Raw genomic sequence first — 17211 nt, forward strand, 5'->3', positions numbered from 1 at the left:
GTTGTCCTCTGTGCGCGTGTGTGAATCTGTGTGTCTCTTCTCTAGTGTTGTGTGTGTGTGGTCTCTGTGCTCGCGCGAGTGGGTGTGTGTCTACTGTGCTCGCGCGCTGCTAGTGGTGTGTCATTTTGCGCGCGCGTGTGTGCTGTCCTCTGGCGTGTGTGTGTGATCTTGCGCGTGTGTGTGGTGTGTGTGTGTGGTCTCTGTGGGGGTGTGTCCTGGGCGTGTGTGGTGTGTGTGCTCTGTGGGTGTGTGGTGTTCTCGTGTGGCGTTGGTGTGTCCTGTGTCTGTGCCGGTGGGGCTGTGTGTGTCTCTGTGCGGTGTGGTCTCTGTGCGGTGTGTGTGTGTCATGTGTGCGTGGTGTGTCTCCTGTGTGCGCGTGTGTGCGGTGGTGTGTGTTGGCGTGTGTGTGTGTGTGTGTGAGCGTGTGTGTGTGTGGTGTGTGTGTCTCTGTGCGCGAGTGTGTGTGTGTAGTGTGTTGTGTGTGGTGGGTCTATTGTGTGTGTGTGTCTGTGGTGTGTGTGGTGTGGTGTGTGTGTGCTGTGGTGTGTATGTGTGTCTGTGGGCTGTGGTGTGTGGTGTCATGTGCGCGTGTGTGTGTGTGTGTGCCCGTGTGTGTGTGTGGTGTGTCTTCTCTGTGGTGTGTGTGTGTGGGTGTCTGGTGTGTGTGTGTCTCTGTGTGTGTGTGTGTGTGTGTGCCGCTGTTCCTGTGTCTGTATGTGTTGTTTGCGTGTGTGTGTGTGCTGTGTGTGTGTGGTGTGTGTTGTGTGCTGCTGTGGTTGTGTGTGTGTGTGTCTGTGTTTGTGTGAGTGTGTGTGTTGTGTTGGTGTGTGTGTCTGTGCCCGTGTGTGCTGTGTGTGTGTATTGTGTGCGTGTGTGTGTGGTGTGGGTCTGTTGTGTGTGCTCTGTGTGTCGTGTGTGTGTGTGTCTGATGTCGCGTGTGTGTGTGTGTGTCTCTGTGCGTGGGTGTGTTGTCGTCTGTGCGCGCGGTGTGTGTGTGTGGTGTCTCTGTGCGCGTGGTGTTTGTCTTCTGTCGCGCGTTTGTGTGTGGTGTTTGCGGCGCCCCGTGGAGGTTCTCTTTGTCGCGACAAGGGGTGCTTGTGCTGCGCGTGGGCACGCGCGGGGTGGCGCGCGTGGGCGCACGTGTGTGTCGGTCGATGGGCGTGTGTGGTCATTCCTCTGTACCTGCTCCTGTCCCCTGTCTCTTCCCCCTCCCTCCCTCTGTCTACAGGGCTGACCACTTCATGCCACGGCCGGGTGACCTGATCTGATCCCTATTTCCGTTTTGGCTACCCATCACTGGGGAGTATATGTGGGGATGGTCGATATCAGCCAGACTTTCCCCCCCCCCCAGTGATTAAGCATCTCTCCCCCCCCTTTTCTGCCCACCCCCGTGTGTCTCTGTCCACCCCCCCCTCCCCCCACGTCTCTTGTCCCCCTCCATGTGGAGTGTGGGTTAGGGTTGTCAACTGCCCCGTATTAGCCGGCCATCCTCATCACTGGGCTAAATTGGTTTGACCGCCCCATGTCCCGTATTTGACCGCTGCTGCTCGGGTCGGACCCCGCCTCACCCGTCCCATAGAAACATAGAAACATAGAAATTAGGTGCAGGAGTAGGCCATTTGGCCCTTCGAGCCTGCCACGCCATTCCATATGATCATGCTGATCATCCAACTCAGTTATCTTCCGTACCTGCCTTCTCTCCATACCCCCTGATCCCCTTAGCCACAAGGGCCACATCTAACTCCCTCTTAATATATCCATGACTGGCCTCAAACTACCCCTCTGTGGCAAAGATAGTTCCGAGATTCACCACTCTCTGTGTGAAAAAAGTTCTTCTCATCTCGGTTTTAAAAAGGATTTCCCCCTTATCCTTAAGCTGTGAGGCCCCTTGTCCTGGACTTCCCCAACATCGGGAACAATCTTCCTGCATCTAGCCTGTCCAACCCCTTAAGAATTTTGTAAGTTTCTATAAGATCCCCTCTCCATCTTCTAAATTCTAGAGAGAGATAGTCCAAGTCTATCCAGAGTCTTTCTGTCATAAGTCTTCCTGACATGCCCAGGAATCAGTCTGGTTAACCTGTTCTCTGCACTCCCAACGTAGTGCAGCCCGTGGAGTGCAGCAGCAGCGCCTCGCCCGTGGCCAGCCCGGCCAACTGTCCGACCTTCGGACCTTCGCTGACCGCCGAAGGGCTGGTCTCTGCGCTGTGTGGGGCTGGGCTCGGCAGCGTTACTTCCGTGCTGGTGAACTGTCCAGTTCTCTCTGACTCCTCTCCCTCTTTCCCTCTCTCTCCCTCTCCCTCCCTCTCGCACATAAATATATTTATTTATTGCTCATATTCTATGTCGCTCTTCTAGGGAGATGCTAACTGCATTTTGTTGTCTCTGTACTGTACACTGCACAATGACAAGAAAGTTTTGAATCTGGAATCTCTCCTTCCCCTCTCCCTCCCTCTCCCCTGCTCTCCCCTCCCTCCTCCTCTCTCCTCCCTCCTCCTCTCACTCCCTCCCTCCTCCTCTCTCTGCCTCCCTCCTCCCCTCTCCCCCTCTCTCCCCTCTCCCCTCTCCGCTCTCCCCCCCCTCTCCCTCTCCCTCGCGCCCCCTCCCTCTCCCTCTCCCCCTCTCTCCTCTTCCCTCTCCCGCCTCTCCCTCCCTCCCCCTCCCCTTTCCTCTCTGTCCCTCTTCCCCTCTCTCTCTCTCCCTCTCCCCCTCTCTCCCCCTCTCTCTCCCTCCGCCCCCTCTCTCTCCCTCTCTCTCTCTCCCTCTTCCCCTCTCTCTCTCTCTCTCCTCTCTTCCCTCTCTCTCTCCCCCTCTCTCCCCCTCCCTCTCCCCTCTCTCCTCTCTCCCCTCCCCCCCTCTTCCTCCCTTGTCCACCTGTCCCTCTCTCCCTTTCTCCCTCTTTGTCCTTTTTCCCTTCTCCCCCTTCCCCTCTCCTCCCCCTCCCTCTTCCCCCCTCGCACCCCACTCTCCTCCGCCTCCCCCCTCCCCCTCTCCCCCTCCTCCCCCACTCCCCTCTCCCTCTCTCCCCCTCTCTCACTCCCTGGACAAATGGACAGTGTTGGCCGGAGGAGCCACGCCTCCCCCTCCGTGTCTCCCTCTCTCTACCCCTCTCCCCCTCTCCCTCCCCCCCTCCCCCCCCCCTTTCTCCCTCTCTCCCCCCTCTCCCCCTCTCCCCCCCTCTCCCTCTCTCCCCTCCCTCCCCCTCTCTCCCCCCCCTCTCCCCCTCCCCCTCCCCCCCCCCCCCCCCTCCCTCTCCCTCCCTCCCCCCCTTCCCTCCAGTTGAGATGTGTCCTGCTGGTTCTAGCAGCCTCATGTCAGTGGCAACGAACAAGGCGTACGTGCGTAAGGATCAGCTGAGGGTGGTGGCCCGGGACTGACCGCTGGCGGGTCAAACAACTGGACGGGCCGCCGGCCGCACCACCCACCGCACGTCATCGCCAAAGAGGCGCACCGAGCGGGTCGCGCGCTCTCATCGAGTACAGCGTCGTCAGTAGCAAACTGCCAACACTTCGCCAACCAGCTCCGCTACGGGGTGGCCACTCCCCACAGGTTAATTTCATGGTGTCCCCTCCTCCCCTACCCCTCCCCCTCCCCCCTCCCCTTCCCTCCCCCCTCCCCCACAGTCAGCTCCACCTCCCCCTCCCCTCCTCCCTCCTCCCCCTCCCCCTCCCCCTCCCCTCCCCCGTTCCCCCTCCCTCCCCCCTCCCCTCCCCTTTTTCTCTCTCCTCCTCCCCCTCCCTCTCTCCCCCCCCCTCCTCCCCCTCCCCCTCCCCCCCCTCCCCTGCCCCCGCCCTCCCCACAGGTCGCTCCCCTCCCCCTCCCCTCCACCCTCCCTCCCCCTCCCCCTCCCCTCCCCACAGGTCAGCTCCACCTCCCCCTCCCCCGCCCCCTCCCCGCAACCTCCCCCTCCCTCCGCCTGTCCACCTACCCTCCCTGCCCTCTTCTAGCCCACCCCTCTCCTCCCCTACATTCTCCTTCCCCCCACCACCCTGTCCACCTCCCCGCCCCCTCCCATCCCCCACCTTTCGCTTCCTGTCCCCCTCTCTCCCCCTCCCTGTACCCCTCCCCCTTCCACCCCTCCCCGCCTTCCTCTCCCTTCCTTCTCCCTTTCCCACCCTTTCCCACATTCCTCCCGCTTCCTCCCTCCAACTCCCCGTCTTCCTCTTCTCCCTCCTCCTCCTCCGTTTTCTCTCCCTCCCTCCCTTTCTCTCTCTTCCTCCCCTTACCCCTCCCCCCCCCTCCCTCTCCCCTCCCTCCCCCCTCTCCCTCTCCCCCCTCCCCATCCCTCCTCTCTCTCTCTCTCTCACTGTGTGTGTGTGTGTGTGTGTGCGTGCGTGTGACTCCCAAGGCCCACCTCACCCCCTCTCTCTCTCTCTCTCTCTCTCTGTGTTTGCCCCCTTAGGTAACGGAAGCAGTGACTAACATTGTTGTTGGAACAGCTTTTCTTGGCACAGCACTGGCCTGCGTCAAACTATTCAGCTCCTATCGCAAACAGAAGGAGTGACGATTCCGGACTGCTGGTGCTGTCTGTGTGGAGTTTGTACGCTCTCCCCCGTGACCAAGCGGAGACTATACATAATTAATCAGAATCAGAATCATACTTTATTAGCCAAGTCTGTTTGGCAACGTACCAGGAATTTGATTTGCCGCACACTCGTACCAATGAAAAGCAACAGAACACACACAGTGCATTTTAACACGAACATCCACCACAGTGACTTCTCCGCTTTCCTCACTGTGATGGACGGCGAAAATAAGTTCAATCTCGTCCCTTCTTTGTTCTCCTCGAGCTTCCCGTTGCCGGGACGATCAGACTCCCGTAGCCGGAAGCGGGATTAAAATCTTCTAAGCAGGAATTGAACTTTGAACTGCTGTACAATAGAGATAATTCTTCAATCAAATGGAGCGAGTTGTCGTTGGCTTTCACCCACGCAGTTAATCCAAAGGGCACACACAGTGCTGGAGCAACTCAGCGGGACAGGCAGCATCTCTGGAGAGAAGGAACGGGTGACGTTTCGGGTCGAGACTTTTCTTCAGGGGAGAGGTTAAACCAGAGGAACGAAAAGACACAAAGAACAAATCAGAACCGGCACCGATGACCGAGGAAAGGTGGAGCCCACAATGCTCCGTTGTTGGTTGCGGTAAGGTGATAACGAAGGGATATACGGATGCCAACAGGAGGACTAGGGTGCGGGAGGGACAGAGGGAGAGGAGATTGTGACCCGCTGAGTTACTGCGACACTTTGTACGGGTCATGTTCAAGGGCATTTGATAATTTGCTAAATTGATAAGTGTCCATTTGAAGTCCAATTTAAATCTAGTGTTTTATCGAGTATCGGTTACTTTAAGAATTTTATTGTTAATTTTACTGGTGTATTAAACACCTTTGACTCTTGCAATTCTTGTCTGTGTGAATATTTTTCAAGGAACTATCCACCTTTAGTTTAGAGATACCGCGTGGAAACATAGAAACATAGAAACATAGAAATTAGGTGCAGGAGTAGAGGCCATTCGGCCCTTCGAGCCTGCACCGCCATTCAATATGATAATGGCTGATCATCCAACTCAGTATCCTGTTCCTGCCTTCTCTCCATACCCCCTGATCCCTTAGCCACAAGGGCCACATCTAACTCCCTCTTAAATATAGCCAATGAACTGGCCTCAAACTACCCTCTGTGGCAGAGAGTTCCAGAGATTCACCACTCTCTGTGTGAAAAAAAGTTCTTCTCATCTCGGTTTTAAAGGATTTCCCCCTTATCCTTAAGCTGTGACCCCTTGTCCTGGACTTCCCCAACATCGGGAGCAATCTTCCTGCATCTAGCCTGTCCAACCCCTTAAGAATTTTGTAAGTTTCTATAAGATCCCCTCTCAATCTCCTAAATTCTAGAGAGTATAACCAAGTCTATCCAGTCTTTCTTCATAAGACAGTCCTGACATCCCAGGAATCAGTCTGGTGAACCTTCTCTGCACTCCCTCTATGGCAATAATGTCCTTCCTCAGATTTGGAGACCAAAACTGTACGCAATACTCCAGGTGTGGTCTCACCAAGACCCTGTACAACTGCAGTAGAACCTCTCTGCTCTGAAACAGGCCTTTCGGCCCATCGTCAGGGCCGACCAGTACACTAGTTCTACACAACAGGATTAATTTACAGAAGTCAAATTAGCCCACGAACCTGCACGTCTTTGGGACGGGTGGGAGGAACCTAGAGAAAACCCACGGGGAAAAAACTCACAGGGAGTGCAACAAAGCTTTTCACTGTACCTCGGTACATGTGACAGGAAACTGAACTCAAGTTAACTCAACTAAGCTAAACTCGTTCAATTTCAAGTGAGTTTATTGTCATGTGTCCCTGTATAGGACAATGAAATTCTTGCTTTGCTTCAGCACACAGAACATAGTAGGCATTTACTACAAACCAGATCAGTGTGTCCATATACCATGATATATATATATATACACACACATGGATAAATAAACTGATCAAGTGCAAATAACAGATGATGGGTTATTAATAATCAGAGTTTTGTCCGAGCCAGGTTTAATAGCCTGATGGCTGTGGGGAAGTAGCTATTCCTGAACCTGGATGTTGCAGTCTTCAGGCTCCTGTACCTTCTACCTGAAGGCAGCGGGGAGATGAGTGTGTGGCCAGGATGGTGTGTGGGTCCTTGATGATACCGCCAGCCTTTTTGAGGCAGCGACTGCGATAGATCCCCTCGATGGAAGGGAGGTCAGAGCCGATGATGGACTGGGCAGTGTTTACTACTTTACTAAACTATAAACAAAAATAAACTGAAGTAAACTCAGCAAAACTAAACTAAGTTTTTTGTCTATTTATTTATTATTTATTTTTACGTAACTTGACTGTAAGGAAAATCCATTCCGTTGTCTCTTATGAGATAATGACAATAAATTGAATACAATATAAAAATTAAGCAGAACAACTAAACCAAATAAAACTAGACTAGTCTGAAGAAGGGTTTCGGCCCGAAACGTTGCCTATTTCCTTCGCTCCATAGATGCTGCTGCACCCGCTGAGTTTCTCCAGCTTTTTTGTGTAACCTTCGATTCTCCAGCATCTGCACAGTTCCCTCTTAAAAACTAGACTAGTATTGACAATAGTAGAGGGGCTGGGTGGACCAAGTCTTGCCTCCTGTGGCAGCATCCCCGTTGGCCGCTGGGAGCTGTAGTCCAGTTACCGTCCGCAGCGAGGTTGTGCCGTGTCCAAGGGACTACAACTCCCGGCGGGCGCTGGGATTGTAGTCATCGCAACATGGCGGCGGGCGCTGGGATTGTAGTCCCTGGGCGTTGCATCGCAACATGGCGGCGGGCGCTGGGATTGTAGTCCCTGGGCGTAGCATCGCAACATGGCGGCGGGCGCTGGGATTGTAGTCCCTGGGCGTAGCATCGCAACATGGCGGCGGGCGCTGGGATTGTAGTCCCTGGGCGTAGCATCGCAACATGGCGGCGGGCGCTGGGATTGTAGTCCCTGGCGGCGGGCGCTGGGATTGTAGTCCCTGGGCGTTGCATCGCAACATGGCGGCGGGCGCTGGGATTGTAGTCCTTGGGCGTTGCATCGCAACATGGCGGCGGGCGCCGCGGTGGGCGCTGGGATTGTAGTCCTGGCGACGCGCCGCGACACGGGGGGTGGGCGGGGCGCGGACTGCAGCTCCCGGCGGGCGCCGCGGCCGCTTGTGTCGCCATGGCGACGGGTTGGGGAGGCAACGCGCTGGGGCCGGCACCGAGCAGCGGCGGAGATGGTGGAGGGGGAGGTGGAGGAGGCCCAGTGGAGGGTGAGGCCCAGTGGAGGGTGGAGGTGGGTGAGGCCCAGTGTAGGGTGGTGGAGGCCCAGTGGAGGGTGGAGGGGGAGGAGGCCCAGTGGAGGGTGAGGCCCAGTGGAGGGGGGAGGGCCCAGTGGAGGGGGGGGAGGCCCAGTGGAGGGTGGAGGTGGAGGTGGAGGAGGCCCAGTGGAGGGTGAGGCCCAGTGGAGGTGGAGGAGGCCCAGTGGAGGGTGGAGGTGAGGGCCCAGTGGAGGGTGAGGCCCCAGTGGAGGGGAGGAGGCCCAGTGGAGGTGGAGGTGGAGGAGGCCCAGTGGAGGGTGAGGCCCAGTGGAGGGTGAGGCCCAGTGGAGGGGGTGGAGGAGGCCCAGTGGAGGGGGGAGGAGGCCCAGTGGAGGGGGAGGAGGCCCAGTGGAGGGTGAGGCCCAGTGGAGGGGGGGGAGGAGGCCCAGTGGAGGGGGGAGGAGGCCCAGTGGAGGGGTGGAGGAGCCCAGTGGAGGGGGGAGGCCCAGGTGGAGGGGGAGGGAGGAGGCCCAGTGGAGGGGGGAGGAGGCCCAGTGGAGGGGGGGAGGAGGCCAGTGGAGGGTGAGGGCCCAGTGGAGGGGGAGGAGGCCCAGTGGAGGGGGGGAGGAGGCCCAGTGGAGGGGGGAGGAGGCCTAGTGGAGGGTGAGGCCCAGTGGAGGGGGGGGGTGAGGCCCAGTGGAGGGTGAGGCCCAGTGGAGGGGGGAGGAGGCCCAGTGGAGTGGAGGAGGGGTGGAGGCCCAGTGGAGGGGGGGAGGGTGAGGCCCAGTGGAGGGGGGAGGCCCAGTGGAGGGTGGAGGGAGGCCCAGTGGAGGGGGGGAGGAGGCCCAGTGGAGGGGGAGGAGGCCCAGTGGAGGGGGGAGGAGGCCCAGTGGAGGGTGGAGGAGGCCCAGTGGAGGCCGAGTGGGGGGTGAGGCCCAGTGGAGGGGGGAGGAGGCCCAGTGGAGGGTGGAGGAGGCCCAGTGGAGGGTGGAGGAGGCCCAGTGTAGGTGGAGGAGGCCCAGTGGAGGGTGAGGCCCAGTGGAGGGTGAGGCCCAGTGGAGGGTGAGTCCCAGTGGAGGGTGGAGGAGGCCCAGTGTAGGTGGAGGAGGCCCAGTGGAGGGTGATATATCCACGGACTCCTACCGGCTCGTTACGAACATTCTGCGAGTTTGAAAACTCGGGAGAATTCGTGAATTCCTTGGGAAAGTGGGACAGTCCTTTAATCTGTAAAAACCTCTAATTGACAGCTATCATCTATAGCCAGTGATCAATACCAGATTTTAATCTATAACCAATCTATAATCTGATTTAGAGCCATCATCTACAGTCACTGACAGTTGCTGTGTTGGTTTGATTGTGCGCCATCTGTTTTAATTACAGAATTCCCGACAACAGATTATTTTTTACTGTGAGCTAAGTCGAGCGCGTGAGGTGAAACAGCCGAACTGGATTTGCAGAGGAGTCGTGCACGTTCTCCTGGGAGTTCCCCGAATCCCGTCAACTGTGTGTCTTGGACGTTGGACAGGTCCGCATACCCGCCTGCTCATAGAAACATAGAAACATAGAAAGTAGGTACAGGAGTAGAGGCCATTCGGCCCTTCGAGCCTGCACCGCCATTCAATATGATCATGGCTGATCATCCAACTCAGTATCCCGTACCTGCCTTCTCTCCATACCCCCTGATCCCCTTAGCGACAAGGGCCACATCTAACTCCCTCTTAAATATAGCCAATGAACTGGCCTCAACTACCCTCTGTGGCAGAGAGTTCCAGAGATTCACCACTCTCTGTGTGAAAAATGTTCTTCTAATCTCGATTTTAAAGGATTTCCCCCTTATCCTTAAGCCGTGACCCCTTGTCCTGGACTTCCCCAACATCGGGAGCAATCTTCCTGCATCTAGCCTGTCCAACCCCTTAAGAATTTTGTAAGTTTCTATAAGATCCCCTCTCAATCTCCTAAATTCTAGAGAGTATAAACCAAGTCTATCCAGTCTTTCTTCATAAGACAGTCCTGACATCCCAGGAATCAGTCTGGTGAACCTTCTCTGTACTCCCTCTATGGCAATAATGTATTTCCTCAGATTTGGAGACCAAAACTGTACGCAATACTCCAGGTGTGGTCTCACCAAGACCCTGTACAACTGCAGTAGAACCTCCCTGCTCCTATACTCCTTCCCACAGATTAATTTGGTCTGCAGCTTGCTACTTTTCATTCACCTCTATTTTTGAATAGGGGCATTACATCTGCAGCTTTTCCAATTGCCACTCAAGAGACTGGAACATTTTAGAAAATCACCATGAATATCATAAGCTGGGTATTCAAATGACGCCATTCAATATGATCATGGCTGATCATCCAACTCAGTATCCCGTACCTGCCTTCTCTCCATACCACCTGATCCCTTTAGCCACAAGGGCCACATCTAACTCCCTCTTAAATATAGCCAATGAACTGTGTGGTCTCAACTACCTTCTGTGGCAGAGAATTCCACAGATTCACCACTCTCTCTGTGTGAAAAATGTTTTTCTCATCTCGGTCCTAAAAGATTTCCTCCTTATCCTTAAGCTGTGACCCCCTTGTTCTGGATCCTTAAGCTGTGACCCCTTGTTCCCCATCGGTTACACCCGTTGCAATGTCCATGGGGTGAAGGAACGGGGGACACTCATCCAGTACGAGACTCACACCAGGCGGAAGCAGGCCCTTCGGCCCAACTTGCCCGTGCCGACCCACATGCCTACACTAGTCCCACTTGGTCCGTATCCCTCGAAACCCATCCTATCCATGTACCTGTCCAAATGTCTCTTAAATGTTATGATGGTCCAAGCCTCAACTACCTCCTCCGGCAGCTCGTTCCATACACCCACCACCCTCTGTGTAAAAGAAATTGACTCTCAGACTCCTATTAAACCTTTCTTTCCCCCCCCCCTCACCCCTCCCCCCTACAACTTAAACTTATATCCTCTGGTCCTCGATTCCCCAACTCTGGGCAAGAGACTCTGTGCGTCTACCCGATCTATTCCTCTGGTGAGATAGATCTTATATTGTACACCTCTATAAGATCACCCTTCATCCTCCTGCGCTCCAAGGAAATATAGTCCCAGCCCTTTGCCCCAACCTATCCCTGTAGCTGTAGCTCAGGCCCCTCGAGTCCCAGCAACATCCTCGTAAATCTTCTCCGCGCCCTGTCCATTCACAGCCATTGAACCAAAGGCAGATCCTTCGAAGTATTGTAGTTTGCGAGCACCCCCCACCCCCTTCCACACGCAAAGAAGCCCTCAAACTCTTTTTGTGTGCTTGCTGCGGTGAGGGGGGGGGGGGGCACTGTGCAGTGGGAGGGAGGGAGGGAGGGAGGGTGGGGGGGTGAGGGTGAGTAGCGGCGAGGGGATAGGGGATAATGTGGGGGCACCGGTGCCGGCTGCAGCCGACGTTCCCAGCCAGCACTCACCCTCTGCCCGTACAAATGGCGCCCGCAGGAGGTGATGTCTGCCTGCCCGCTGGCAAAGTCCCTGCAGATCATCCACGTGAGCAAGGATGATCACACCTTCTCGCTGAACGTCAAGGCGCTCGAGAGCATCCTGCTGAGCCCGTCCATCCGCGACCTCAACGTGATGGTGCTGTCCGTGGCCGGGGCCTTTCGCAAAGGCAAATCCTTCCTCCTGGACTTCCTCCTGCGTTACCTGTACAAGCAGGTACTGCTGAACCGCACGACACCTCCCCCCACACACACCGCGGCCACTCCCTCTGTCCCCGGGCAAGAGTCACGTGTCCCAGATACACCAACCACATTCCCACTTACTGCAGTGCAACACGACACAATACATAGAAACAGAAAACATGTGCAGTAGGAGGCCATTCGGCCCCTTCGAGCCAGCACCATTCGCCATTCATTGTGATCATGGCTGATCGTCCCCAATCAATAACCCGTGCCTGCCTTCTCCCCATATCCCTTGACTCCACTAGCCCCTAGAGCTCTATCTAACTCTCTCTTAAATCCATCCAGTGATTTGGCCTCCACTGCCTTCTGTGGCAGGGAATTCCACAAATTCACACAACTCTCTGGGTGAAAACGTTTTTTCTCACCTCAGATTTAAATGACCTCCCCTTTATTCTAAGACTGTGTGTGTGTGGCCCCTGGTTCTGGACTTCTGGAATGCCATACATGTCACTACCCCTCGCCCTAAACCTGTTAGAGACCAGTTTACCCCAACCTGTTCATCCCCCTAACCCCATATACCAACTAGTTTACATAGACAATAGGTGCAGGAGTAGGCCATTCGGCCCTTTGAGCCTGCACTGCCATTCAATATGATCATGGCTGATCAATGCATTTCGTTGTCTCTGTACTGTACACTGACAATGACAATTAAAATTGAATCTGAATCTGAATCCAACTCAGTATCCCGTCCCTGCCTTCTCTCCATACCCCCTGATGCCTTTAGCCACAAGGGCCACATCTAACTCCCTCTTAAATATAGCCAATGAACTGTGTGGCCTCAACTACCCTCTGTGGCAGAGAATTCCACAGATTCACCACTCTCTGTGTGACATTTTTCTTTTCTCATCTTGGTCCTAAAAGACTTCCCCCTTATCCTTAAACTGTGTGACCCCTAGTTCAGATTCAGATTCAGCATTCAGCCTGTCAACCCCTTAATTGTCATTGTCAGTGTACAGTAAGAGACAACGAAATGCATTTAGCATCTCCCAATTCTAGAGTAGAGCGAACATAGCAAACGATCTGTGGAATAAAAATACAGATTAATAAGTGTCTGGGGGGGGGGGGGGGGGGGGGGGGGTGATCCTTAAACTCACCGAGGCCCGTAGTTCAGGACTTCCCCAACATCGTGAACAATCTTCCTGCATCTTGCATTTGACACCCCCTAACCCCATACACCAGCTAGTTTACCCCCTGATAATCCCTCTCCCTAACCCCGTAAACCAGCTGGTTTACCCCTGGTGATCTCTCCACCCCCGTCCACCGTTGACCCGCTGCCCGGGTTTGAACCCACGCTCTCGCCGTCGCCCGCAGACGCCAATCTGCCCGGTAACAGTCCCCCCCCCCCCCCTCTCTCCTCCACAGAAAATGGGCAACACAACAAACTGGCTGGGCCGGGATGACAAGCCTCTGACCGGATTCTCCTGGAGGGGGGGCTCGGACCCCGACACCAACGGGATACAGATATGGACCGAGGTCTTCGTCATCAAGAAGCCCAGCGGAAACCGGGTAGGTTCCGGAAGCTTCCCTCGGCACCGACGCCACCGCACACTCACGCCTGTGGGTTCATAGTGACACAGCAGGAGGCCATTCGTCCTGGGATGGCAGCACTTTCATATGAAGAAAGACTGGATAGACTCGGGCTTGTACTCGCTGGAATTTAGAAGATTGAAGGGGGGGATCTTATAGAAACGTACAAAATTCTTAAGGGGTTGGACAGGCTAGATGCAGGAAGATTGTTCCCGATGTTGGGGAAGTCCAGGACAAGGGGCCACACACACAGTTTAAGGATAAGGGGGAAATCTTTAAGGACCGAGATGAGAAAAACATTACAAAATTTCTTAAGGGGTTGGACAGGCTAGATGCAGGAAGATTGTTCCCGATGTTGGGGAAGTCCAGAACAAGGGGCCACACACACACAGTTTAAGGATAAGGGGGAAATCTTTTAGGACCGAGATGAGAAAAACATTTTTTTTCACACACAGAGAGTGGTGAATCTGTGGAATTCTCTGCCACAGAAGGTAGTTGAGGCCACACAGTTCATTGGCTATGTTTAAGAGGGAGTTAGATGTGGCCCTTGTGGCTAAAGGGATCAGGGGGTATGGAGAGAAGGCAGTGATGGGATACTGAGTTGGATGATCAGCCATGATCATATTGAATGGCGGTGCAGGCTCGAAGGGCCGAATGGCCTACTCCTACACCTATTTTCTATGTTTCTATGTCCCTTCGAGCCATTCAATCTGACCATCTAAAATCCGTACCCCGTTCCTGCTTTCTCCCCATATCCCTTGATTCCGTTAGTCCTAAGAGCTAAACCTAACTCTGCCTTTCTAATAGTACGCCCTTTAATTCTGAGGCTGCGCCCTCTGGTCCTAGATTCTCCCACTAGTGGAAACATCCTCTCCACATCCACTCTATCCGGGCCGCCCACTATTCGCTAAGTTTCAATGAGGCCCCCCCACCCCCCTCATCCTTCTAAACTCCAGCAGAGTACGGGCCCAGCGCCGACAAACGCTCATCGTACGGGGGGACTTCATTGAAACGTACAGAATAGCGAACGGCCTGGATAGAGTGGATGTGGAGAGGATGTTTCCATTAGTGGGAGAGTCCAGGGCCAGAGGGCACAGCCTCAGAATTAAAGGACGTTCTTTTTGGAAGAAGATGAGGAGAAATGTCTTTAGCCAGAGGGTGGTGAATCTGTGGAATTCTTTGCCACACAGACGGCTGTGGAGGCCACAAGTCAATGGATATTTTTAAGGCAGAGATAGAGATAGATTCTTGATTAGTGCGGGTGTCAGGGGTAATGGGGAGACGGCAGGAGAATGGGGTTAGGAGGGAGAGATAGACCAGCCACGATTGAATGGTAGACTTGATGGGCCGAATGGCCAAATTCTACTCCTATCACCGTAGTTAGTAAGCACCCGTCAGCTGCCGATGACCTCTGCCCTTTCCCCTTTGTCCTCTCCCCGCCCAGGTTGCTGTGCTGCTGTTGGACACACAGGGTGCCTTTGACAGCCAATCGACAGTGAAGGACTGCGCCACCATATTTGCCCTCAGTACCATGACCAGCTCAGTCCAGGTATGGCGGGATGACGGGCCTGGCGCTGAGGGCGGTGGGCGGCGCGACTATCGTCAGCAGCGGCCTCTGCAGCCCGTCCGCGTTTTATTATTTTCTGTCTATGTTTTTATGTAGTTTTTGTTATTTTTTGTTGGGGTGTGTGTGTGTGTGTGTGGGGTGGGAGGGAGGGGGAAACTTTTTAAATCTCTCCCTGCACGGGAGACCCGACCTTTTCTCGTCGGGTCTCCGTTATCGTTGGGGCTGCAATGAGGAGCGGCCTCCAACAGGAGAAGACCGGGGACTCTGGTGCCGACGACTCACCGTCGCCGTCGCGGAGCTGGCCGAGTACGGAGCGGGTGGAGCGGTGGAGGAGCGCTGCTGCTGCTGCTGCGGCCCGACCATCCGGAGCAGATTCGGAGGCTCTTCAACTGCAGGTCTGGCGGACGGCGGCACCGGGAGCCCGCGGTTCCCTGGAGGGTGACCGCTTTTCAGGGCTCTCGCAACGGCGACTTCTCCCGCCCGAGTTGCGGGGTTGAAGAGCTCCTGGAGCGGGGCCTGACATCTCCGCCCCGCGCGGCTTGGAATGGGCCGCGGGACTCTGCGAGCGCACGCACCACCCGGGGGCTTCAACACCAAGACCCGGTGTGCGATAACCTCGCACCAGGCCCGGCGTGGCTTTAATGGCCGCGGGACAATCGCCATCGGCCAGCCGGGGGCAATTTGACTTTTATCTTGACTCTTGACATCGTCGGGGGGGGGGGGGGGGGGGGGGGAAACAGGTCGGCCACCAGACACACACAGTGCCAGTGGAGAGATAAGTCTTTTATTTGGCCTTCCATCACCGCAATGTTACGGATGTTTACGTAAAATGTCATTTGTGTTATTTCTTGGGTCTATTTGTTTGTAATGTATGTCTGCAGAAACGGCATTTCGTTTGGACCTCAAGGGGTCCAAATGACAATTAAATGTATCTTGTATCTTGTATCTCTTGAGGGATTGTCGGGGGAGGTAGCTGCAAGGTTTGGGGTTTAGTTTAGAGACACAGCGCGGAAACAGGCCCTTCGGCCCACCGAGTCCTCGCCGACCAGCGACACACACAATCGCTATCCTACACACACTAGGTGGACAATTTCCAATTTTGATTTGCCAAAACCAAAAAACGGGCCGAAACGTTGCCTATTTCCTTCGCTCCATAGATGCTGCTGCACCCGCTGAGTTTCTCCAGCATTCCTGTGTGCCTTCGATCTTCCAGCATCTGCAGTTCATTCTTAAACACCGCGTACAGCAATTCGTTCTTCCCCCGCACAATTAAAGCATGGAATAATCTCCACCCTACTATAGTTACCTAACCAGATGCAACTAAATTTAAAGTAGCTCTTTCTTCCCAAAAACCCTTTCTGGCCTCAACTACCTTCTGTGGCAGAGAGTTCCAGAGATTCACCACTCTGAGTGAAAAATGTTTTTCTCATCTTGGTCCTAAAGGATTTCCCCCTTATCCTTAAACTGTGTGACCCCTTGTTCTGGACTTCCCCAACATCGGGACCAATCTTCCTGCATCTAGCCTGTCCAACCCCTTAAGAATTTTGTAAGTTTCTATAAGATCCCCCCTCAATCTCCTAAATTCTAGCGAGTTCAAGCCGAGTCTATCCAGTCTTTCTTCATAAGACAGTCCTGACATCCCAGGAATCAGTCTGGTGAACCTTCTCTGTACAATAACGTCCTTCCTGAGATTTGGAGACCAAAACTGTACACAACACTCCAGGTGTGGTCTCACCAAGACCCTGTACAACTGCAGTAGAACCTCCCTGCTCCTATACTCAAATCCTTTCCTTCCACGTTCCAAAGGCGTACAGGTTTGTTGGTAAAATTATAAATTGTCACCAGTGTGTGTGTGTTAAGGGCCTGTCCAATTTTCATGAGGTAATTCACGAATTCTCCCGAGTTTCCCCCTTGATTCATACTGGCAGAATGTTTGTAATGAGTCTGTAGGAGTCCGTAGATGTATCGTAACGGCTCGTAATGCCAGCCGTAGGTACTCGTGGCATCAGGTAAGTCGGGACGTTTTTCCCAGCCCGGCAAAAAGATGTCCACGAGTAAAAAAATGGTCGGGATGAAAGAAATTGCAACTTTTTACTCGTAAGGAGGGCATGGAAATAGCCGTGGGGATTCGTAGACAGACTCGTAGGAGTTCGTGAACATAGCCGTGGAAGATCGCAGGAGTTCGGAGATTACCAGGATCTTGATTTTTTTTTTTTAGGTCCAGAGGTTTTGAATTAAGTCGTGAAAGTGGGACAGGCCTGTTAGGAGAGTGCTAGTGTACGGGGTGATCGCTGGTCCGTGCGGACTCGGTGGGCCGAAGGGCCTGTTTTCGCGCTGTATCTTTAAAGTGAACGCTGCCACTGTGCCACTGTACTGCCCGCGTGTCTGTCTCTGATTTTCATCAACTCTGATTGTTTTTGTCTCCAAGAAGCTAATATAACGCAACTATCTCTGTAATTTGGAATTCCGCTCGCTTGTCTTGGTGAAGACGTGTGTTTATTTTATCGCAGGTCTACAATATAACCAACAACATACAGGAAGATGACTTGCAGCATCTACAGGTTGGTGTGCTAAGGGCCTGTCCCACTTGCATGCGTTTGGCGCGACCAAACCGAAGCGGAGTT

General features: G+C 54.4%; 1 protein-coding gene across 1 annotated transcript in view; it reads left to right on the plus strand.

The window, feature by feature from the left end:
* Positions 1–7662: 7662 nt before the first annotated feature.
* LOC129694176 (atlastin-3-like) overlaps positions 7663–17211 on the plus strand; it is a 31021-nt gene continuing 21472 nt past the window's right edge. Inside the window, exons 1-6 of the mRNA XM_055630895.1 lie at positions 7663–7790; positions 9159–9303; positions 11252–11467; positions 12856–12999; positions 14465–14569; positions 17098–17148. Coding sequence (XP_055486870.1) covers positions 11258–11467; positions 12856–12999; positions 14465–14569; positions 17098–17148 — 510 coding nt within the window. The 5' untranslated portion in view covers positions 7663–7790; positions 9159–9303; positions 11252–11257. The remainder of the gene's footprint in view (positions 7791–9158; positions 9304–11251; positions 11468–12855; positions 13000–14464; positions 14570–17097; positions 17149–17211) is intronic.

This window comes from Leucoraja erinacea, unplaced genomic scaffold (genome assembly GCF_028641065.1).
Source record: "Leucoraja erinacea ecotype New England unplaced genomic scaffold, Leri_hhj_1 Leri_568S, whole genome shotgun sequence".
NCBI classification, from domain to species: Eukaryota; Metazoa; Chordata; class Chondrichthyes; order Rajiformes; family Rajidae; genus Leucoraja; species Leucoraja erinaceus.